Raw genomic sequence first — 25818 nt, forward strand, 5'->3', positions numbered from 1 at the left:
CAACTGCTGATGAGTGTGTCCGCATGCAGAAATGCACCACATGGTTGGCTATGTGGCTAAACAAATATTCAAAAGGTAATCAAAAAGCTAAGGTTAGTGAACATTTATCAGAAAGCCAAATACAGTAGGTCTGTGTCATTGAATGAAAAATGACAATGACATTAACAAAAATGGGCCCAAGTTTCAATGGATAATCCATAATTAATTTGTAAGTCTCAAACGAAGCAAAGGATTTTTGTTCTTGGCTTCAAAACCAAGACCAGAAAAAGAGTTTTAGGTGACAGAATCAAAAGACACAAAACAAATCAAATAGGGTCCTTTTTTAAAAAATATATTTTTCCATTTTTCTCATATAAACTAAAAAAAGATTTAAAAACAATGAAAATCAAAAACAAAATCATGCAGTCTACCTGCTTTTTGTTTCCAAAGAAAAAAGAAAAGAAACCTTGTATTTTGGTTTTTGCAAATTTCTTTTCTCATTTCTCATATGCCATGCGACAGATGGCAGAAAGGTGAACAGACAGAAATCAAGTTAAATGTAAAAAATAAAAGACAGAAACAAAACACAAGAGACAGACAAACTCTCAGTCAGTGACTCTGAACATGCTCACTTGCAGATTGTCCTAAACAAAATGTGTCTCTCTCTGACTCCTCTTCTGCTGAGCACGAAAGCTGTCTGACACTGTTTCGACTTCTCATTCATACAGTCAATAATACAGTAAACTGCTTTATGCCTCCAGAAGCATCAAAAAAGGACAAAGGACAAATTAGAATGACCATTTTTACTGCCCTTTATTCTATTTTCTTTATAAAACTTTAGGGTAAAAAAAACAAAAACCTCCATCAAGTCCTTTGCAACAGCATCGAGGTATCTTACGAAGGACAAGTCCAGCCACATTTTCCCCAGAAGCTCTTTAAAGTTGACAGACAAACATTACGTTTGTCCATGCTATAAGGGCCTGATGCGATGCCTTCTTTTCAGTCTAAGTAAGCACTTAGCTTACCTGTCAGAGAACTAATGTTAATATCTGAATCTAAAGTTCACTTTCAGCATTCGTACTGGTATATCACTATGGGATATAGAGACTCTAGCAGAGTGCATTAAACTGTCTTTTGGGAAGAATGAAGTGGATGTCTGAAACAGTGTGCTAAGTAGCATGTCTCTTTGTCTTAGCTCCCATAGTTACAGGAAGGGCAGACTGGTCTCCTGGTGCCACACTGGCAGAGTTTTGGTGGTTTGCAAGGGCCTGGGTGTGAGGATGCAGTAAGCTGGTCAAGAAAAGGCCTGTGCAAATGTCTGCTTGTGGGCAGTCAGGGGAGGGGGTGGCACTGTACTGGGCAGATATATCTGTGGGGCTTCATGTCCTCTCTTCAGATGGGCACTGACTTGTAGCCATTTTCCTTTAGCGACGACTGAAAGCAATGACCTTTGGAAGGGAAACACTATCTGAAGTCCTGGTGGACTGCTGTGTGGCACAGAGTTGCGATGCCAGCAGAGGTTTGACCCATACCAACATAGAACCTCCCATGACAAAGTTTTTGGCAGAGAGAGGACTGCTCCATGACTGGGTTGCTTTAACCAGCAATCGGGAAAGACTAGCAGCTGATGTCAGATAGAGGATTTGTCTTTAGGGAGCGTTTTTCCGCTTTAACATCACATGATGGTCTTGGTGAGGACTTCAGGCCACGCAACACCAAGCTTTTCAGCTGTTTTCAGACTTACAATGGCATTGTGATATTGGATTTGGTGACTCACTGCATGTGTCATCTGCAGCTTTTATCTTTCTAACAATTAATTCATTAAGAGTATTTTAAAGATAATCTCATATCAATAATATAAGATGGCCAACTTAACAGCTTTGAAGCAGGGTCATCAAATTTCAGATCAAGCAGTTTGTGATAACTAAACAACATTTAAGAAAATACAAGTACCAGAAAAGACTTTGTACCTCTCGTTAAAAGCTCTAGATAAGGCTCATGACTTGACATTTGCTCAGACTTAAAATAGGGATTATTATGCTCAAGATCTTGTGTTGAATACTTTGTGAAGCTCATATATTAGATACTCAAATAAAGACTGCAAGAAACCTTACAAGGGTATCTATTTTTCTGGTCACTCTTTACTGCTGTTATGTATTTATATCTAGTGTGCAGACACACAAAAAATTTTCAAGTGGGACTTGTGGAAGTCCTCTTCCATCTCTAAACAAAAATATAACTAGTAATTTTTTGCATGGTTTATTCATATCCATATCCACAAAAGTGCCAGCCATTCTCCACAATATATTTATTGTAAATGTTGGATGTTCAGATGCTGCAATGATCATATGAGTTGTTAAAACACAAGTGCTTTCTCTACTCATACTCCAATTACTAAAGTGTTCATAGAAAGGCAGTACAGTGATAATGCAGTGTTTTGTACTATGATGCACCAGACAGTAGCCACTAAATATAAACTTTACAAAAAAAAAAAAAAATGAAGCGAAGTTTCGGAGACGAGATGACAAGTCTTACCTGCGGGCAACGTAGTAGAATACTGGGTTGCCGGTCTTGGAGGTTCCTGCCTGGTAGAAAATGTTGAGAGTCTTTAAGGCTTTGAACTCCTCTTTCTCATGGACCTGGTGCCTGCAGAACAAACCAGTGAGCTGAGGATCAGCCAACATTCATTAATTTGACAATTTTTAATGCTGTTATGTTAAATGTTGGGGTTTGTAGAGATAGATTCAGATATATTTTTGATTAATTTGTTATTCTATTACATCTTAATCCCACTGGCCATCAAACAGATTAACCTGGTATTATCTGAATCGTTTTTGTCTGATAAAATATTCAAGTATGGAACATCAGACATATTGTTGTAAACAAAAGTTTATATACACTAATAAAGACCATGCAAATCATGGCAATCTTGAGCTTCCAATGACTTCTATAACTCTGAATTTTCTATGATGAAATGATTGAAACATATGCGTCTTCAAAAACATTTGTCCAAAAAAGCAATTCTGCATTTCGGTTATCTCGTAAGTTTAATAGAAATCTTCTGGAAATGATAAAATCTGCTGGGTAATATAATATACACATAGCAGTGCCAATGTTTAGTTAAATTTTCTTGCCCATTTTCATCTCAGCCATACACAAGCTTCTTGCAAATTTGTCACTAAATGTTTGATGAGTCCTCTTGGCAGAATTGGTGCAGTTCAACTAAATGTGTTGGCTTTCTGATTTGTTATTTCAGCAAAGTCCACAGAATCTCAATGGGGTTTCAGTCAGGATTTTGGGGAGGCAAGTCTAAAACCTTAATTCTAGCCTGATTTAACAGTTTCTTTACCACTTTTGATGTGCGTTTTGTCTTACGCCCAACTGCATCCAGGACCTTGGGCTGGCTGATGACTGGAGGTTTTCCTGAATTATTCCATTTACTTTGTGTAAAGCAGCAGCTCCTCTGACAGTCCCACAGTTAAACTCTACCCCCACCATGCTTGGACTGGTGTTTATGGGGTGAAAGGCCTCACCTTCTCTCCTCCAAACTTATTTCTGATCACAGTGGCCAAATAGCTACATTTTTGATTCATTTGACTACAGAATTTTCCTTCAGAAGGCCTTTTCTTTGTGATCAACAGCAAACTTCAGTCAAGTCTGAAGATCCCGCTTCTAGATGAAGGGTTTCATTCTTGCACAGCAGCCTCCCATGGTGATGTAGAACACCCTTGACCATGGACACTGACACCAGTGTTCCAGCAGCTTCATTGCAGATTTGTTTTTTGGTGATTCTTGGTTGACTCTTGACCATCCTGAACAATTGTATTGTTTGTGGCTGAGTCTATTAAGTGTATCAATCGGGCCTTTTAAATTGGTTCAGAGAAGTCAGCGGCTGTAGTCAATCATAATCACTAGCAAGAAGTGAAGGGGTCATGCCACTAAGAAAATGCTATTAATACAACTATACATCACCAAAACCAATAATTTAAGTTGGCGTATGCATACTTTTGCAGATTTTACCATATTTCCCAAAATCCTATAATACATTTACAAAAGAACCAAAATGCATTTTTTTGTGCTGAACAAATGTATGATAATTATTCCATCATCACTGTTTTTTTCCACATTTGATAAAAGGATACATTTCATATTTATGCTGACAGTGTCAGATGTGAAATATATAGACAGACAGACAGACAGGCAGACAGACAGACAGACAGATAACTTTATTCATCTCCTTCTGGAAATTCAAGAGGTTTACTTGAAGGCTCAAGGCAACAAGTGCATCTGTTGGGACAAACCCATTACGTTACAGGATGGTAGCAATCCTACCTGGTCATAAACTCCTCAAACTTGGAACTAGTTAGATTTAGACTGGACCAGTGAGTGTCAGCCACAGGTTTGTGTTCTGGGGGTCCCAGGTAAGCCAACAGGGTTGCCATTTTGTCAAAAGGCCGCCTGCCTACAGCCTTATGATCCCTGGAAAAAGATCACAATTCATGACTATAAAAAAAACAAAAAAACAAAACATAATCTGACACTAGTGTTCAGCGACAGATAAAATCATCAATTCATTCATTCATTCATTCATTCATTCATTTATTTTTAAAATGGGACATTTCGTATTAATGTACATTTCCATGTAAATACGAGAGATTGTAGCCATACGGCTAATTTCCATCTCAAGTCCCATTGGCAGATCAAAAATAGAGAACATCATAAGACCATAACTGAACAAAGACATATATATATATATATATATATATATATATATATATATATATATATATATATATATATATATTAAATAAATAAATAAATAAATTTAAAAAAAACAAACGATAACACTTAGTGGACATAACAGACAAAAGCTGAGATATCGAGGCAGTTACCAAGCACTAATTAATTAACATTTACACATGATTATATTGCAAATTGTACCTGTTGCTGGAGAGATACTGGCCGATCCTCTCCTGGTTGTTCCACAGCAGGCGGTGCAGGGCCAGCACATTACCATCACTGATAAAAGACAAACTGTGGTTGACTGAGTCACTGGGTGGAGAGTCAGATGCTATGTCCAAAAAAAACCTGTGGTGGACAGAGGAGAGTACACACTCAACCTACAGACATATTCGACACTAGGCACCTTACTGCTTTCGTTTGCAGAACGTTTGGTATGCTAGAGCTGCATGTCAGACCACACTGCCAAAACCCTGCAGATTCCTTACAGAAGGTGTTTCTTGCCCCCATTACCTGCAACTTTCTGAAATCAACAACCTCACATTCATACCCACTTCAGGTTGTCAAATGGGTATGAATGTGAGTATGAGTTTTGCACACAAGTGGTGCAGCCACAGTTTAAGACGAAGATATGATGTAATAGTGTTACACTATCTTTAAGATTAATGGTATTATAAGTTGGTGGTTGATAAAGTAAAAACTGAAATCCCCACATCACTTACAATGGAACTGACAGTTATAATGCACCGATAACTAACTGCTGTATGATTCACAATTAGTACCCTTCTGAAAAATTTATACACACTGGCCATGAAATAACGTCCAGTTTCAACCCTATCTGATGCTGGCCAATATAAAGTTATACTTGTAACCAAACCATAGTTAGGACTGTTTTTGAAAACATTTTAACCAAAGTCATACCAAGTCTCCAGAGTTTATCAGCTGTTGTGTGTGAGGAAGACATTGACAGGAATTTCTGTGTGCAGACACTGACTGAGGGTAGTTTGTATTATGCTCCAAATGTCGTACCTCCTGGCTGAATCAAAGTTGCTCTTCACAAAGTCATTAAAGGGCCTCATGTGTTCTTCTTTTGTAAACAGGACATGGTTTGCAATACTCTGCAGAATCTGAAGGAAAACAAAAGAAATACACAGCACGCACATTACAGCATTACAGCTTGTGAATGCAGTTCTCCATCTCTACATTGTCTGGTTTTCACAAGGAGATACACGATCCTGCCTGAGTCACTATAGCCCACTAGCTGTCACAGTCACTAGTGGGATCATGGTATCTTCATATTAAATCTGCTGAATGCCAGTCCGTACTTTGATTTGAGGATGGATCCTCCATCTTTCATAACTGATTAAAACACTTGTTTAACTGCCATGCTATTTTTTTCTACAATTCTCAACCATACTTAATTGCACACACAGACAATAAGCTGCCATTGTAGGATGAAAGTTTCTCTCCAGTCTGCTGCATCACTTAGCATTCATCTCCACCAGCCTTACCTTGGACATTAGTTTGAGACCCCGTTCTATCCTAGGTAGGGGCTTCTTGTCCAAGATTCCAGCCTCATATGGAGACACAATGGCTGGATTGACGAAGCGCAGAAACATGGCACTGCCCACTGCACCTATGCTGTTCTGTGGGAATCGTTGACTCACCACCTGTGCAAGGGAAGATGGAAGGAGAGAGGAAAGACAACAGAGGGGAAATAAAAGAGATGTGAAAAACAGATGGAACAGAAGATAAAGGTATGAAAAGACAAGCCAGTGTGTGCAAAGGGAAGGAGAAAATATTGAAAATGGATTTTAGTACAAAAAGAGCAAAGGAGTCAATGATGAGAAAAACAAAATACATGTCAATATGTGTAGCAGAGCGGAGTGAGCTGAGCCATGACCAGAACAGCAAAAGACGCCGGGTTCAATAGGATGAAGACACATGAAGAAAGACTTGTAAACAATCCCAGTTCTGGGATGTAACAAGAGTGAGAAAGGATCTTACTCAAGTTACAGCCTAAGAAAAACAAAGGACAGTGAAAGTGAAACAGGGAACCCAACTGTCTACTCTCTGTTGGTGAATGATGAAAACTAGAAGTAATCAAAAAGAGGCAAATGACAGATGCAGAGCCATGAGTTGTAGTGCAAAGTAGTGGATGGATGAGCTGTACAGGTGACCATCCAAAAAAAATTACTACCCGCACATCACATCTTGCTCTGAAGAAAAGCAGGGTTGTGGTGACACATTTCAAAGGGGTTGCAATGTAACGTCACAAGTTCCAACATCGGACAGAGTCAGTGCTGCTGGGAGTTCAGTTTACCTCCCATCAAGCTGTCAATCAGTCCAGAAAATTCAAGCATGGTTGCAGATAAAAAAACAACAACAACAAAAAAAAAAACATGGGAAACATCTATCTTTTAAGGAATTTTCATCACTGTGTATTATATTGATGATTAGCAAAAGGGCCAAGAAAAATCCCTGGCCTTCAGTCAGAAACAGACCAATCTAAGACTGAATATTAATTACCGGCACTGTTACCCTTTGTTTCCTATATAAGCTGAGAAAATGTACACTATATTTGACACATAGTGGTGCCAAGGGTAATTTCAGTCTATTACAACTTTAGGTCTATTTTTGTAGTTTTGCTGATCATACCTGAAAGTAAAATAAATATACCATGCTATATTACAACTATACTTTTTAAGCTCCTAACAGGATTAAAATCATAAAAAGTCAGATGGGTGAAGACACCCAAACTGTAAAACGGTGATGATCAGACAGGTCGAAAGTAAATCTTCAGGTAGTCGAACATATCTATATGATTACTCCAACTGTTTGTGTAAACAGTCAACACGTTCACAAACTGAACTCCTGCTCTAGATTAAACCTACACAACTTGTAAATATGTGCTCAGTTTTCCTGCAGAGTGACGGATTGTTAGAAACATTTTGGTTGTGCTCAGATGACGTCCCTGCACCAAACTGTCTGCCAACTAATCTGTGCTGTGTGCCCACTTTGTATTTAGATCATTCAGTTTGTTGGTCTACTCTCCCCATTATTGTTTCTAGAGTGTTACTGCTCCCTGCCACTGTAGAGGGCTGTTGAAAACTAGGTTAATATTATCTAACCTGAACCCAAAAATGTAGAGCAATCAACAGGTGGGACGACTTTAAACCTAACAACGTAAAGCCACACTGTGCCTTTTACGGTGGCTGTCAGCCAACATTATACCTCATGTATGTTTTCTGCTTCATCCTTTTGTCTACAAATTTATTGGATGAGTGTTGCTATCTTTTGAAGAAGGTTGAAATGGAAAGATTAGCTTGAACCACTACAGAACACTGAGCTATTCCCAGCGGAGTTTTACATATGGACTCACAGCTGCAGACAGTGAAGTTTAAGAAGCACTCAGCAGGCCTACCTAAACCATCTTTTCAATCTGTCTGATCATCACAAGGCTTGTATTACTTGTCCTGTTGACATTTGTTGTAACAATGTCAGCACATTTTTGATCTAGTCAATCTTTAAGTACAGTGGTATCATATTTCATAGAAATGATTGAAAAAATATGAAAATCTTGACAATATTGTCATAAACTGCAATTTTTCTTTAATACAATGTTTACACAGCTTCAGTAACAGCAACTACAATGTGTGCTATGCAATTTTGCTGTCTTCAATGATACTTCACCCAAATTCCATCCTTTGTAAGCATTGAATTCCTGTGGTGACAATTTGTGGCCATGGCCAAAAGGATTACTTTGTCCACATTGGCTTCAGTAGTCGACATCTCATTAAAATATGGTCCTTTTGGGGGAAGTATCAGTATGAGAAATTGACCTGTAAAATAAAGGAATGTTTTTTGTAATGAAGTAATAAATGAAGACCGAGAAGCACAGAAGAAAAAGTCATGTCCGATAAAGGGAGTACTGACGTTAACAGTCAAAGCACATATGGAATCTGCATGCATGACTACACACAACCATACCATCACTGTCCAACAAACCAGAGATCTACGTTTGCAGAATTCCCTCTCCCTCCCATTTTTAGCAAATAAACTAGTCCTCAATGTCCAAATTTTCTATTTCTATTTAAAAAGTAAGAGGAATATATGCTGAGCGTATATGGCAGAATTATTCAAACACTGGCAAAGTAACCAAATTCAAAGAGTAGAATAGATGCACTAAATGACGTCAGGTCTTTCATGCTTTTTCATTAACTTCACTTGACTCCAGAGGTCACATTAGTAGTGTGTACCTCCAATAGGTGCTAAAAGATGAGGCATAATCTCATCTAAAATGTGAGAAACACCAATATTTGTCAAGGTTTTGACAAACTGAAGCAGTGAATGCTTCTTGGTTCTGTTGGTGAAGGTATGCATGTTCAAGACACATACTCTGTCAGCTTTCCCCACATACACATACAGTGCCAGAGCTCTGGAAAACAATCCATTGTAATTCCAGTTCCATAAAACCGTGTACTAGAAAAATAATGACTATAGGCCAAAGACTTTAAATTCTTTTTTTTTTTTTTTTTTAAAAATTGGAGAGGTTCGTAACGGAGGAGCTCTGTCGTCAGTTGGAGCTATCGCTTGATTAACAGCATTTATCAACAGAAGAAATCACAGCACAAGTGACACCATTTCCAAAAAACTGCATATCATTATGATTCCCTTTCAAAGTTCTGCTGCATACCGCAGACTGCTTCGAATTGACTTTATTTCATCCTTTACTGCAAAACCCGTTTAACAAAATGAGTCCAGTTGAAGGTTAATCATTTTTTTGATTAAGTCCTATTACTCTTTTTAATCAAAAAAGGCTACAAGTGAAACTTAATTCACCACTTTCTGATATAGTGGTAAGCAGTATAGGGCACCCCAAGGCTGCATCAGTTCACGCTTCTTGTTGACTCTGTCCACAAATGAACTCATCTCAGCATCCAACTTAGTTTGCAGTGAAATTCTCAAACACTGTTATCCTTAGTCTCGTCACAATTAACTCCGACATTAAGCTGGAGAGTAGACAGGTTTGTGAACTGGAGTGATTAGTTTCATTTGCATATTAGTGTATCCTTGTCACTTAAGTTTCCCATTTGCTTATGCAAACATGAATGCCATGTAGAAGTACAACAGGTCATGTTTAGGGCTGCAGCTATCGATTATTTTTGTAGTTGAGTATTCTATTGATTATTCTGCCGATTAATCAAGTAATCGGACTTCGCGCATTATATGCGCATTGCATCATCAAAAGCTGAAGTGAGCGTGCTGTGCAACAGAAATAATCGTCCTGGCAGAACACAGGTGGACATCTGTGGTGTATTGTACAAATATAGTATAGTACAGGGGTATTGTACATATATAGTGTGGTACAGGGGTATTCAACTAAAGTTCAAAGCCACGGGAACCCCATATGTATTTAGTTGGAGATGCAGAAATCACATAAATATGTTTTTGTGTTCATCTGTTTAAACTGCTGGTACTGCAGCTGATAGAACACAAATAAGAAAACATATTGGTTTATTAGTATTTATTACAGAGAATATTCAATCAGTAACTTTAGTTTCACTTTGATTTGGCCACAAATTAAAGTGATTTCCTTCATTATGAGACTTTGTCAGACCTACATGCACTTTAATACAATATTATGTTTGAATATATGCAGTTAAATAGTTTTATTGTGTAGCTGTCTGTTAGATATAATCAGCTGCATTGATTGGTAAAATAAATACATTAATGCACGTTTAACAGTTTTCTACCAGCATTCCTGTCTTACATCATTTCCAGTTGCAGTGCTTTTTATCATGAATTTTTATATTTCTTATTGTTCTCCATGAAAACAACCTGTTGACTGAAGCAGCTGCACACAATCGTTTCATTTTGTGCGGAAAAACAGTTAAATGATGCGATAAACGCTCCTGTTTGTTTGGACGAGCTTTGAAGGAGAAAGTCTGAGTTGACAAAGAAAGTTGAAAACTACCTTCATATCTGGTAACTCTGACTGAGGGTTTAGTTTTTGTAGAGCCGACTCACACAAAGAAAGCCTGACTATGTTAAACTGTCTTCATAGTTCAGTCCTCTGAGCTGCTAAATGCTGTGAACACTAGAAAAGCTGCGCCACTTGAATTAGAAACGTCCTGTCAAATTTAAAATCCCCTTATAATTTATTGATTATATGTCTGGGTCTGTATAGGACGAAGTCTATACAGACCGCGGTCCACCAGTTAGTGACCTGGGGTCTAGGAGGATTAAACGAAGCCTCAATTCAGAGAATTTTGCATCAAGGAATTTTAGTAATTGACTTACTCAAATAACTCAAGGAATGGCTTCAGCCCTAGTCATATTATTATTTTAAATGAACCATTCAATTTATCCTAAAAATCCGAGATGGTGGTGCAAGGTTATGCTTTTTATGGATTTTATGGATGTACTGGCTATGGCCAATGTTTGTGCAATGGCTCTGATTGATTTTCTATCTTCTCTCAGCTTCACAATTGCTTGTTTTTCACCCATAGACAGCTCTCTGGTTTTCATGTTAGTTACACCTCTAACTATAGATGCAGTCTGCACAGGCAAAACCCAAATCTAAAACTGAACGTAGACATTGAGCGCTATTTATTGTTTGAATAATCAATGTAATAGGACACACCAGGGCAATAAAACGCACCTGTCAGTCACACGTTTGCTCACATGAAAAATGGGTGTGTTCAAACAAAGGGTGCTATCTTCTAAGTTGTGTATCAGATCCAGATGTAGAAACATGGAAATAAAAGCTGAAATGTTGCTCTCTTGTCACATACTCATCGTTTGATGATTCTGATTGGTGGTGGGACATGATTAAAGTAATTATTCTAATTAATTACAGTCTTTGTAATTATTCACGATTAATCTTTTTTTTTTTACATTTGACACAATAAGCAAAGTTTTTTAATTCGAATAAATTGTTGACGACTGAATCGATGGACATATGCTTGAACTTAAACAAGAAAAATGTTCATTTTGCATTTGTATTTATCTGCATTTTTCATCTGTCTACTACATTCACAGAATACTACAAGTGCAATTATAGTGACTGTACTCAACATTTTAAGACTATTTGTAAGCATTTTCAATGTCTTGAAAAGTGGTCTATTGTGGGCTAAGTACACAGTTTCGTGGTACCAGGACTGTCGTAGCTAAGGAATTGTGCATCGCCCCGGAGCTCCTTTGCGTAAAGTAGTTTCATTTGGATAATGTTCATTTTGTTGTTGACTATCATAGGATAACGTTATTTCTTTTACACCGACAAATCAAAGATAAGATGGTTTTACCTTAGCTGACATGTTTCAACTGCAACTGCAGTCTTCTTCAGAGCATCATTTGACGTGTGCTGACGTGTCCTTTTTATCAGGTGACCGGTCTGACAGATCTGTCAGAATCTGTCAGACCGGCCACGCCCCCCGCTGTCCGGTGGCCTCTGGAGGATGGAGTCCCAGGTATGCAAGAGGGTGTAGGGTGAGGGTGTAGGCCCCCTCATCCCGGTTCATGGGTTCATGGAGCAGCTGCTCCATGAACTGGGACGAGGGGGCCTACACCCTCTCGCATACCTGGGACTCCATCCTCCAGAGGCCACCGGACAGCGGGGGGCGTGGGACTTTAACGCGTTAATTTCGATTAATTAATTACAGCGAAAATAACACATTAAAAATAATAACGCAATTAATTGCACCCTCCTCAGTTCCCTCATTTCTGGCACACCGGTAACTCTGATAAACACTCCAGCCCAGTAGGTGGCGGTAATGAACCTAAAGTCTGTTTGTAGCCATGAAGAAGAAGCACAGGAAGCACTGAGTGAAGTCAGGCACTGGTGAACAGTGAAGAAAGACGAGATTGAGCTTGTTGGAAAGAAAGTTTCCTTTAAAAAATCTTCCTGATGGCAGCTTGGATAAAAGCCTGGTTGTGTGCAAAGACTTTTCTGATCACTGCGTCACTTCAAGCCGACGGTATCACCTCAATGTAAAACATGTTGCTGTTAGCACCAGAGCTAACGCTAGCTATGAGTCATGTTAATGGCTAACAGTGTAGCCATCCCATAATAGACCACTTTTCTAGACAGTGCTTGAGTTTACAGAAAGTCTTAAAATGTTGAATAAAATCGCTATAATTGCACTTAGATTTGCAGTAATCTGTGAATGTAGCAGACAGATGAAAAATGCAGATAAATAGAAATGAAACATTTTTGTGGTTTAAGTTTTTACTCCGTTGAGGCCTAACCTAACAACCTAAACAACAAAAATATCTCTTTTAATAACTTAATTATAAATTTTTTGTTTATAAAAAATTACATTAAAATTACATTAAAATTACATTAAAAATTGATATTCCTAGAACCATCAAAATTCCACCATTTATCAGACCCAGAAAAGATGAAAACAGAATGAATCTCTGGATTTTCAACTTTCTGAAGCTCCTTGAACTACTTATGCTGATGTATGTGCCGTACAGTGGAAAAACAACTAAATTCAGGCTTTAAGTTATCAAAATCACTTTTTTCTATATGTCCGATTTTCCTTTTTTTAAATAAATTTTAAATTATAAATGTGTATGTCTATTCATTGATTCAACTGTCAACCACAATTTTATTTGAATTGAAAAACTTCACTGATTGTGTCAAATATTGCTATTTGACAAAACCGCAATTGCGATTAATTACCAAGCCAGCAATTAATTAGATTAATTTTTAATCGCGTCCGCCACTAATATATACACACATATATATATATATATATATATATATATATATATATATATATATATATATATATATATATATATATATATATATATATATATATATATATATGTCTGCATCACATGCTCTTGATGGGGTCTAAGTCAGAACTTTGGGAAGGCCAGTCTCAAATGTTAATTCTACAATGATTTAGCCATTTCTTCACAACTCTTTTCAACACTCAACCTTCTCGTTGCTGATTTTAGGTTTTCCTGAAGAATGTGGTGTAATCCTCCTTCTATATTTTATTTACTTTGTATAACGGATGTAAGGATGATCAGGCAGTTCTTTTGTCTTCAGAAGAGTGCATTACGCTCACTTTAGGCCCTCAATTTGAAGTGTCGAACTCAAGTTTTTTTAAACAAAGATAAACTGTAACTACACCAAAGACTTTTTTTTTAAGAAATAACAATGTTCTAAGATTCTTTGAGCAATTTATTAGCCACAAACAAGAAATTAGAAAGCACATGTGGTGCATGCTGCCATTCAGGTGCAGTATTTATGCAAACAATCAAGTACATCAAGGAGATGACCGAGGCAGGTTGGCTATAGATACACACAGAAGCAAAGACATACCCAACACTGGCATGCTTCTAGCTGCCCATTTCCACCACTCTACGCCGCATCGCCCTCACTATACTTGATATGCTCATCTACATACTGTTTGAATTTTACTACCAGTTATATATGTAGTATTATGTAGTATATTTAATGCCAGAGCCAGACATCATAACAGTAAACTATGAATCAATTTCAATGTTAGCTTGTACTTTGTATCATCTATCTTATCATACATGTATCCAACTGTATGTTATATGTTCCTTGTTCCCCGCCCTCCTCTTCTCCCATCCCTCCCCCTCTCCACCTCTCTTGCTCTTCTGTCCCTCTCAACCCGCCGGCCAGCAGGCAGATGGGTCCACCCACATAAAGAGCCAGGTTCCGCTCAAGGTTTCTTCCCGTTAAAAGGGTGTTTCTCTTGCCACTGTTGCCATAAGGCTTGCTCTGGGGGTTCAGGCATATGGGTTCTGTAAAGCGACTTCAGACAATGTGTCCTGTAATTGGCGCTATATAAATAAAATGGAATTGAATTGGCATCCATGTTGTGTTAAGGATATGATCATGACACTGCTGCTGAATACTTCTGTCCTGAAGATATGGGTACAAAATTGTCCCTTAAAAGACAAACCTGATACAATCACCAACTGCTTTTTTATTAGTAAATACTTTGATTAAAATACAAAATCACAAGGAAGACATCCTTGACATATACTACAGGTCAAAAGTTTTAGAACACCCCAATTTCTCCATTTTTTAATTGGAAATATTGCATCTTATTGTCTCATTGTACTCTGAAATGAAAGCATGAAAACAAATGAAGTTTAAAAAAAAAATCAATGTGGAAACTAAAATGTATTCAAGCTTTTGACTCATCAAAGTTGCCACCTTTGGCAGATGTAACAGCTGAACACATCTGTGGCATTCTTTCCACAATGGAAATCAAATATTCTTCAGACAGTTCTTCCCAACTCTGTTGCAGAAGTTCCCATAAATGTCTGGCACTTGTAGGTTGTTTTGCTTTCACTCTTCTGTCCAGTTCATCCCAAACCAGCTCCATGGGGTTTAAGTCTGGAGACTGTGCTGACCACTCCATGTTTTCAAGCGTACCATCTTGTTCTTTTTTCCAAAGGTAGTTCTGGCATAGCTTGGACTTATGTTTTGGGTCCTTATCTTGCTGTAGGATGAACAACAGACCAACTAGGAAAATACCAGAGGGTACTGCATGGCGCTGCAGAATGCTGTGGTAGCTGTTTTGGTTCAGGGTTCCTCTTACTCTTTACAAGTCACCTACCCTGGATCCAGCAAAACAGCCCCAGACCATCATGCGTCCTCCTCCATGTTTGACAGTTGATGTCACACACTGAGGAACCATCCTTTCTCCTACTCAACGGCATACAAATATCCTGCGTGATGAACAAAAGATGTCATATTTTGATTGATCAGTCCATAACACCTTCTTCCAGTCTTCAGCAGTCCACTGGCGGTGTTTCATGGCCCAGTAAGACTCTTTTTCCTTATTCTGATGTCTTAGCAATGGAGTTCTTGCTGATAAATCTATTAAACCTTCAACTCCAAGTCTTCTCTTCACAGTTGAAACTGAGACTTCTTACTATGACCACTACTAAGCTGTGCTTGAAGCTGTTGTCCTGTGAGCCGCCTATCACCAAGCTGTTGACTCTCAGAAACTTGTCTTCTGATTCTGTTGAGGCTTTGGGTCTTCCAGATCTCTTCTTGTCAGAATTTCTCCCAGTTTCTGAGCCTTTTGATGGTGAAGAAAACTGTACTCACTGACACCTCGACTTTCTTCACAATTTCTCTGTAGGAAATTCTTCCTCGCCATTTTTATAGCAACGCGCTACATTACTGCAGTTCAAGTAATGCTCTGGAGGGTATGGTGCCACGGTGTGTTCTAACACGATTTTTATTCAAGAAAAGTTGGGACACCTGAAGGCTTTGGTAGCACTAGCTTTCAAGGCTTCATCAACCTCCATTGATGCAGAACAGCTTGAAGTTGTTATCCCATTTCTTGTTTGCTGAAAAAGGCCTTTTTGTAGAACTCTAAAATGTGCAATTTTTTTTTCAGATTTGGGTAACCTTATTTATTTATTTATTTTTTTACCTCTGGCAGTTCACCACTTACCTCTGTACCATTTCAAGCTATCCATTGTACTTGAACTGCTTGAATTTCAATTAAAAAAAATGGAAAAATTCAGGCGTTCTAAAACTTTTGATTGGTAGTGAATATATGATTGACACTACTGAAGTGCACCAATTGCTTAAGATCTGGTCCGTATTGGATATATTTTTTGGTCTTATAGGTACAAATTAAGTCTGTGAATGATGCAGCTGTCATGTAGGGTTGGGTTTCAACAGCTGTTCCTTTTTGGATCTAAGACACTGGACTAAGATACTTCATGTTGGTGTTTCCGATTGCTTATCGAAGTGTGGTACAAACAATTTATGCAATGGTAACAGGCTTCTAGCTTGCAACACTACTACTACTACTACTGCTTGACATATAATTCACCTTAATTTGCCAGCAAGACAAAATGAAAAGAAACATCACCATCACCACAACCATATTCCTAACCTTATGCTTTAGTGATGTTTATCTACACCTCAACACCTTCATCACCAAAAAGCATATATACAGAGGTCATGATAATTTTATCATATCACACTTTTTCAGATTGTGTATTTTGAGAGGAGAAAAGGAAAGAAAGAGGAATTTCCAAGTTCACTTGTTTGAGCGCTATAGTCAGGCTATAGTGCATATGAGTGCCAACAAGGTTGCCCATGAGCACCGACATATGAGTGTGAGAGACAAGGTTCTGAGGGAGAGCATAGAAAACAGCAAATCTTGAAAAACACTCTCTCACATTCATATATGGTGGAAATACACCTTACAGCTGAGGCATCCAACCCACGACAGAGGGAGGCCAATTTATCAGAATATTTCATCTAAAGACCTTTTATATCTTTTAAAAGGTCAAGATTGCCAAGGCAGGAAAGGCATGCAGCCCTGTGTATAAGGGTAACGATTATTAAAATAAGTCATATAAGACAAAGAAACGCAATTTTAGTGTAGATGAAATGTTCTGAGAAAATGTCTCCTGGAGTGCAAACACAGATCCAGAAAGAAAAGAGAGAATGTTGTTGTTTCCTGTTAACTGTTAATTGGAAAAAAGAAAAAAAAACAACAACATTAAATGGTGCCAATATTAGTGCAGTGATTTTCAGAGAAGGTTGTAACAAAGTTGAATATGGAGAAAAGAATAAAACATTTTCATAGAAACACCAAATTAAAATCAAATTTTAAAAAAATGAAGAAATAAAATAAAAATCAAATGAGTAAAATGCAAAAAAAGCTTTTTTGCTTTAGGGGAAAAGTGTCTGAGGGAAAATAGATTCTCCAAACTTACTGCTTTTTTGTTTTCCTTTTTTTCTTTTACTGTTGCTTTATTCAGTAGAGAGTAGCAAGTAGCCTACAGAACAGAAATGAGCACAATCATGGTCACAGCACCAGCTATACACACACACACATGCACACACACACACACGCCCGCACGCATGCACACACACACACTTTTAACCACTCAAAGTGTACATATATTTATATCTAGCAAAAGACAGAAAACCCAAAACTGCTGTTAGAATCACTGCTTAGGGGGAGTATGCCCATGCACACGCTGGCATGCTTTAACTTGTTACTGTGTGTATATGCAAGTGTGCATGTGCCTTCAGATCTGGAAGAGGAAATCCAAGATGGAGAATATTAAATCATAGACTTCAACACATGGAATATAAAAAGCCTTTCATCAAAAACCCAAACCATGTTTTATGGGTGTGGCTGTCAATTTTGCTAAACATCAATAACTGCAACACCATAACAGCAAAGTGCATCCATTTAGTGGTTAAGTGTGAGTAGACAGTGCTCTGGACCTCCCTGTCCACTGCAGTGAAGCCATAGTAGCAGTGGCGGAAGCTGATTGAGCATTGAGGTGGAAAAATAGCAAAGATAGCAAAGTCAAACTCAGTGTTGAGAATATGGTTAGTGTATATTGAGACTACACTATGGTATAATTTTTTTCAGATATATTTGGTGATACATGCAAGTCAGCTATCATGTTCCTATGCTGTGATCACACCTAAACCACTGTTAGATTTGGGCATAGCAGTATGGATAAATCCATTCCGATGTCAAGGTGTTAGTGAAATGTCTCCTCCCGAAATTTATCTGGAAACAATTCTGACATGTTAGCTCCAAATAAATCTACTTCCATAGGCAGAAAATGAGGGAGATGTTGGGGTACACCTGAGCTGATGATCAGGCTAGTCTTGGGCTGTAGCATGCTGTCTGAAGCAAAACTGGAATATGATGGTATTTACAGTTTAAAACATTCTAACATTATTGACTTAATCATAATTCCTTTGTTGGATAAGATTAAAATCAGTTGTATTTTAGAGGTCAAGTTTTCATTACGTTAGCATCTCTACAACTGTAAATGAAAATTCCCACCAGGAAGTGAAAGATGGAAAACAGTGGCATCATGTGCTTCTGTAAAAGATCCAGAGAATTAATTCAATCCAAACCTACACCCTTGGGATTACTGGTTGTGACAATGGCAGCCTCTCCAATATCCATTTGTGCAGGCAACAGGCTCAGGCAAGTATATATTTTTCATATCTTAAAACCTTCCCAGTATGATGAAACAATATATGGTACATGATAGCATTTGTATTAAAAAAGCAAACAAAAATCCAGTTAATTCATTTTAAGAGCAGTAGTCATTGTCACATACATAAATGAGGATTAGACACTCTCACAGAGAATGTGAGTAACATGTATTATCTTGTTTGAATGGCATCTGTCAAGGAGTTGGATATGTTAGGCAGCAAGTCGGCAACAGTCGGCTCTTGAAGTTGATGTGTTGGAAGTAGGAATATAATCAAGATCAAGTGTGAGGATATGAGCATCTTTGAAAAGGCTCAAATGGTGATTGCAAGACAATTGATTGAGAAAGTCTTCAAAGGGGCAGATCTTCTGAGGAGCTCTCAGTATGCAGTTGTTAGTACCTACCAAAAGAAGCTATAGAGTTCCTACAGCTTAAGTTAAATTTAAGACTTTAAGACTAATGCCACCCTGAATAAAATTTGAGACCACTAAACTTCCATTTTCTGCCAATTGTGATAAAATATGTGGATTGGACATTGTCCGCTACTGGTGCACATGCAGATCCAGTCGTTTGGTTTCTCATGGTTTGGTTCAGGCTCTTGTGAATATTATAACAAATATGTCTATGGCTGGAGATACAGGTAAAAAACAACTGGGAGTGTTTGTTGGCAGATTGGTTTGGCAGTTTTGTTTTGTTTAATTCTACAAGGGGGGTTAAGTTTGAAACAATACCTGCACAAAATACTCCAAGCATAAACATGTCCTTGTATAGATTACAGCAATCTCAAATAATCTCGGAAAATCTTTAACAGTGAATTTTCATTGAAATACATGTCCTCATGTCATTGCTACTTATCTGACAGCACATTTGCTTGCAGAATTCTGGTTGCAAAAAAGATATGAGCATTGTTGTTTCTGCTATCCTGATCTGTCTGACATTACTGCAAGGTACATCTGGCAAAAATAAATAAATAAATAAATGTTACCAACTATTTTCAAATTGCAACTTGCAGTGTCAGAAACTACAAACACTGCTTTGTGGCTGTATGCTCCCATCAACCAATGAAATTTAGAACCATGTGTTTTCAAATTCATAATACATGTGAAGACTTTGCAGGAATTAAAGAACTGGCCACCCAAGACGAGTGTCACCAAATTAGTATCTGACCAAATGTGAAATATCATCCAATATCCTCCTTTGCTTCTGAGTTGTGCCCTCGTACGGTCATAAGTTTTTGCAGAACGTGATGTCAAAGTCAAGTTGACCTTTGATATTTGGATGAAAAAATGCATCATTACATAATTTTTTAGTGAAATTTTGTCATAATGAGCACATGAATGTTTCACGTATGTGCTCTCCCCTTTTAACCTGAGGCTTAACATGCTTTTGAGAAGCAAACCAAAACTGGCCCAACTGTAGAGGATTTGAAATGCCTAGATAAAAACAAATTAAAGCAAGAAAATGAAATACAATGCATGTTGTCATATGTATTTCCTTTTGGTTCGTGCATTTAATCTGTTGAAAGCGTACGTTAAAAGGATAATTATTTAATTTTTAATCTGTTGGGTTATGACCAAAAATGTATCATGTTTTCAAATGACCTTGGATTTTGACCTCCAAAATCTAACTGGTTCATCCTTGAGTCCATGTCAACACCGAAGGTGTCTAGATTAGGCACAATCACAAGTGGTTTGGAGGCATGAGGGTAAGCTACCTGCTATACACCTGCTATTAGGCATGTGCTTTTAATGATGTGTGTACAAGGTGGTCATCTACAGTGATTTCAAAAACCATTTATTTAAACTTTTGTCATTGCCACTCTGTCACTAAAGGTAACTGCTGATAACAGCACCAAGTGACCAGACTCTACTTTAATATTCCCCAAGCTAGAAAAACTGTCCTTCAAAAATTCGGCAAAATATTGAAATAATTTATTTTAGTTAAATCTTTAGCCTACAGTTATCAACTGGTCAAAAATAAATGGATCATTACTTGAGTCTTGGTCTAACAGACTTAATCATTGATGTTTTTTGCCAGGACAAGCATGCCAACTTTGCCCAGCTTTAGTTTGAATTTACAGCGTGACTATGTTCCACTTTCTTGTAGGAAATAAGGGAAAAACTTCATCTGTGTTGGCTGGCTAACCCATATCAATAGTTTTGATATGTGTTCCAAGAGCCCTGGTTTCACACCGGTGGTTACTGTCTCTCTCAGCTTGGTTACCTGCCTGTTCCTTCAAAAGTCAATATGAGGAACAGACTTCTTGATTTGTGTGCTTTGCTTTACACTACATTAAGTTAACACATCAACTTTGTATCAGTCAGAGTAAAATCAGAATACGTTTTAGTGGCACTGAAAATCATACTGTGAAAATACCATGATAACATCCAACCCAGACAGCCAACCAGTTCACTGCATTGGTGTACTGTTCTCTACATGCACTACACTGCTAAAATTGTCTACGTAGTGAATGAGCAAGCAGATATTCTGCTGTACCACCATGTCTTGCAAGACTGCCAGTTCACATGTGACTGGGGGCCTTTGCGGCAATCTTTTTCCATTTCTCTCTATCATCTTTTCCTGGCACAGTGTTACTTTCTCTTTGAAAGAAATAAAGGCAAACAAGAATCTTTGAAGAAGAATTAGAGGTCCTGAGAAAGCTCAGATGATATGGCAGATGCAGGCCAAGTAGAACTGTGCAGATGATTTTCTTTTGTTTCTTTTGTTTTTGCTTTTTTTTAATGCCACAAAGACACAGAGTAGATTTTTAGCTGACATCATGACAATGTAAAGGCTTTGGTGTGATCACAGTATTGATTTTTTGTTTTTATTTGTGACCGGGATCATTCCAGCGTAGTGTTAAAACTTGCAAATTAAGGGTGATTTATACTTCTGAACTTGTCTCACCTCAGCCTAAATTTATAAGTTTTTTTTATTACTACCATTACTCTCTCATTACATAAGTGCTGCTCAGTAAGATGCTCAATAACATCAAACACATAAGTCACTTTCCCCAACATGCTCACTGCAAAACTCAGAGCCTGTGCTGGATGCTTGGTGGTTATGATGTCAATTGTAAGAATTAAGTCCACGTGTCTCTCAGAGTAGCAGAAAAAGCAGTTTTTATTTTTTAGTGTTTCTGTAGAAAGTTTTGTTTTTAGTAGGTAGAAGCTGAGCATGCAATACCACCCCACGAGAGCACCTTGAATTAGGGGTTGACCAATGGGCTTTTTTGGGCGAATGTCGATATTGATTAATGGTAATGGAAAAAGGCCAGTGACCAATATTTGGAACAGATACACATTAAAAGTTATTTATTAACAGTTTGTGATAGCAGGGAACCTATCATCTGTTCATTAATAAATATTACTATTGCTGAATTTATACGCATATAAGGTAAGTATTATATATTAACAGCATGTGATAGCAGGGAAACTGTCAGTCACTACTAGGCTTCCTCACGAACAAAGATTACTGTAACTAAATATTTTCAATAGAAATAGGAGTGATATGGCGCCCAAATAGCTCAGCTGGTTTTGCAGGTGACCCAACAGGGTCTACAGTCCCCGAAGCAGTGGCCTGGGTTCGATTTCAGTCTTCCCCCCATTCTCCTCCCTACTTTCCTGTGTGCCTCAACTAACCTATCTAATACAAACAAAAAGGCCCAAAAATTAACTTTAAAAAAAGAAATAGGAGTTATGACATTTGAGCGTCACGTGGTGCTACGTTGCTCTCCTATTTACTCTGAGATTGACTGAATGAGATCACTTAGAGTTTGTCTCTAGACAGTTATATCTGTGGTTCTTTTCTGTTTTGTTCATCCTTCTCTGTTCTGTTACTTTTAGTGCCCATTAAGGGCCAGATCTTAAAGCATTATTTCTAATTGTTTTCAAAAAACTGTCTTGTGGTACCCTGTGACTGTAGACTAGTGGTACGTGTCCACCGTCAATTTTCCGCATCCCATTCATTGTCTATGTGAAACGCACCACATTGCAGCTGGATCTGTTGCGGTGCGTCTTCCTGGAGCAGGCCGCAACTCATTTGCATAAAGTATATTCGACTTCTACTTTATACAAATTCGATTTGGTGTGCGGAGGTCCGATGCATTGCAAAACTTTTGTCAAACGTCTAAACTAGCCGTTTACTGAACTAAAACGAGGACAGATTCAGCAACTGCACTGGTTATTTCTCACCTTAAATGCTTTCAGAAATACTTTTCCCTGAATTGTTTCCATAAGAAAAGAGAAAGTTTGCAACCCAGCCACCATGTTGGTTCAATGCATCTGTTGGACTGAAAGTGCTGTCATGTGATCACATAGTGACCCACTACTGACCACTCACCAAGTGGGCGGTTTTCAGATGCAACGTGTTTACATGCGGGAAAAATGGATCAGGTGGACACCTGATCCGTCCATTTCCCGCATCCCATTCATCGTCTATTTGAAACGCACTGTGTTACATGCTGGTTCCATAGCGGTGCGTTTCGAGCTGCGGTCCAGCGCGTCTCCCCGGTGCGGTCCGCAGTTCATTTGCATAAACCAGATTCGACTTCTACTTTCTGTAAATTCCATGCAGAGTGCAGAGGTACGACGCATCGCAAAACTTTTGTCAAACGTCTAAACTAGCCAAGAACAGATACAGCAACTGCACAGATTCTCATCCCAAATGCTTTCAGAAATAGTTTTCGCTAAAGGGTTTTCGAAATAAAAGACAAAGTTTGCGGCCAAGGCACCATGTTGGTCTGACGCATCTGTCGGACTCAAGCTGACAGCGTTGTCATGTGACCACACAGTGTCCCGCAGAAGCTCAAGTGCTGTCATGTGACCATGTAGTGGCCCGCTAGTGACCCGCTACAGTCACTGCAAAAGCAGCTAATATCCTGATTACTGAAGATGTTGTGCTTTTTGTTTACTTTTTGCAAAATGTGTCTAGAGACATGTCTGTCAGAACAGAGTGGTAAAGTCAGTCTTTGTTTAAGAAGACAGTATAGTACTACAATTCACCATGAAGCAAGTTTGACACAGCTTCAAACATTTTATCATATTTTGTGCAATTAGGTCTGATACAGTCCCATAAAGCAGAATATCACTTTAATTTTTGCCCAAGTCAAAGTAAAATAATACCACTGACTGAATATTTTCTGTAATCAAAACCAATATTAATTTACAAATCTGTCTTCTCTAAGCTGTAGTACCAGCAGTGTAACCATAATTGGTGAATAGGAGATGCTTCTTACAGCCAATTTAAACCTGAAACTTTGAACATAACCCACTACTGGCCAGATTAGCTCTGCAGCATAAAAGAAAACTCTGGTTTTAGGCTCAACATATTTTAATAACCCACTAATCATAGTTCAGCTCTCTGACATACCCTCGGACACTCTTTGTTTCAAAAAGCAAAACAAAAAAATTCAAGAGTTTGCTATCTGTATTTCCTGAAACATAAAAGACCAAATGATCAATCTATATCTAGAAAAGCTTTTTGGAAAATAAAAATTATGTGAAATATTCCTATTTTCACTGCTTATACTTCATCTTCTCTTGGCCCAACAGGAAAACAGTGCTTCTTATCAAATACAATGATGTCAGTAACCAATTAATTGTCATGATGGCAAAAGCTAGAAAAATTAGGTCCTGTTTTATAATCATCTACTACATGTAATTTCCAATGGCACTTCAGAGGATTTAAGGCCTGGGTTGTAGCATTGAGCAGGCAGAACCGTTGGGACATGAAAATGATCAAACAGAAAGGTACACCAGTCCAGCAGATCTATCAGTCCAGCAGAACGTAAATAGTTGAAAGGTGCTGTGGTATCACAAAAGCAGTTTTCGTTGAAGGGTGCTTTATTCTCACACAGAATTAACCCCATCACAAAATGACTCCCAATGCACATTATTCTCCCAGAATGAACCGACAACTCAGACAGGTGTAGCTGCCTAATTGAAACAGAATTTGTGAACTTGAGGCAAGGCAGAACAAAGGAAGCAGAGAGGCAGAGAGGTCATTGCCTAAAGGAGACCACGTACACACAGACACTAAAGTACCTTAACAACTACGAAACTTAAAAATGGAAGATGACTGACTAACCTGATGACCTCTTATGATATTACAGACAGTAGAGAACAAGAGTACTGGGGTACAAAGTGCAAATGAGGAAATGAAGATACTAAACTCCTGACTCATAATTTTTTTGAAGGACTTCACACAGACACCAAACCCAAATATAGGAACAGGTGCAAGTGTTGTTTGAGGTCCAGAGGGCGCAGCACAAAACCAATGCCACCTTTTTATTACAGCAAATAGAACTTATCTATCTTAACAGATAAAGTTAACATTAGTAGAGGCAGTAAAGCAGTATTAGGTTGCCCGGAAACATGCTCCTAGTTTGGCCAAGTGGGCTCCTCCAAAAAAGCTCCCAGTATAGCCAGTCCTTGCTTTATCCCACCAAAATTAGTTTTTAAAAAACCCATGCAGAAACGACAATTTGTGAACCCAGACTCTTGCCAGTGCTATCGCTGCAGCAAGTAAATGTCCTCCTGAGGAAAGTGAAAACTGCAAGTTGAAGTGTTCAATAATCTTGAATAAGCCTGATGTAGAAACCTAGAACCTAGAATTTCCAAAGGGCTAGGACTCTGCTCCACGAGTCTGTGTTGGAGGCCTCTCCCTTGCTCAAAGTGACCCAGTTCCTGTTGTTTATGGATACCATGGATACAACCGTAAATAGCCAACAACACATGGTGAATCCAAAAGCAATTAGGGGTTATTTAATGTTGAGGTGAGCCCCCCTTAATTTCCAGTCCTTCCCCATGCTGTGGAGGGAAGCCTGAAAGAAATCTGATTGGAAACTACAAAACCGAAACTACAAAATAATATAATGAATCCATTTTCGGTTAATATTCCCAATCCGTGTTCTTCTTCACCACTGTTAATTGATAAGAGGGAAATTGGGTGTCTAAGAACAACAAACAGAGAGAAGAGAAGATGGAGCAGTTGGCCATGAAGAAATGCAGCAACTTTAAAGTCAGTACGGAACAGCTCATTTACAGAGCTCACCCATGGTAATGCATTAGGAAATGTCCAAGTCCTAGATGGAACTTT

General features: G+C 38.3%; 1 protein-coding gene across 4 annotated transcripts in view; it reads right to left on the bottom strand.

Annotated features, from left to right (window-relative positions):
• nf1a (neurofibromin 1a) overlaps window positions 1-25818 on the bottom strand; it is a 148157-nt gene that overhangs the window by 50596 nt on the left and 71743 nt on the right. For 2 of the 4 annotated variants that reach the window (XM_055011837.1, XM_055011836.1), the window contains exons 30-35: window positions 17467-17529; window positions 6231-6389; window positions 5749-5846; window positions 4921-5067; window positions 4312-4458; window positions 2515-2625 (exon numbers count right to left, since the gene is read on the bottom strand). In XM_055011837.1, coding sequence (XP_054867812.1) covers window positions 2515-2625; window positions 4312-4458; window positions 4921-5067; window positions 5749-5846; window positions 6231-6389; window positions 17467-17529 — 725 coding nt within the window. Of the gene's footprint in view, window positions 1-2514; window positions 2626-4311; window positions 4459-4920; window positions 5068-5748; window positions 5847-6230; window positions 6390-14676; window positions 17215-17466; window positions 17530-25818 lie in introns of those variants that run through there. The other 2 variants (XM_055011838.1, XM_055011839.1) reach the window with 2 other exon arrangements.

The sequence above is a fragment of the Amphiprion ocellaris genome, chromosome 7 (assembly GCF_022539595.1).
Source record: "Amphiprion ocellaris isolate individual 3 ecotype Okinawa chromosome 7, ASM2253959v1, whole genome shotgun sequence".
NCBI classification, from domain to species: Eukaryota; Metazoa; Chordata; class Actinopteri; family Pomacentridae; genus Amphiprion; species Amphiprion ocellaris.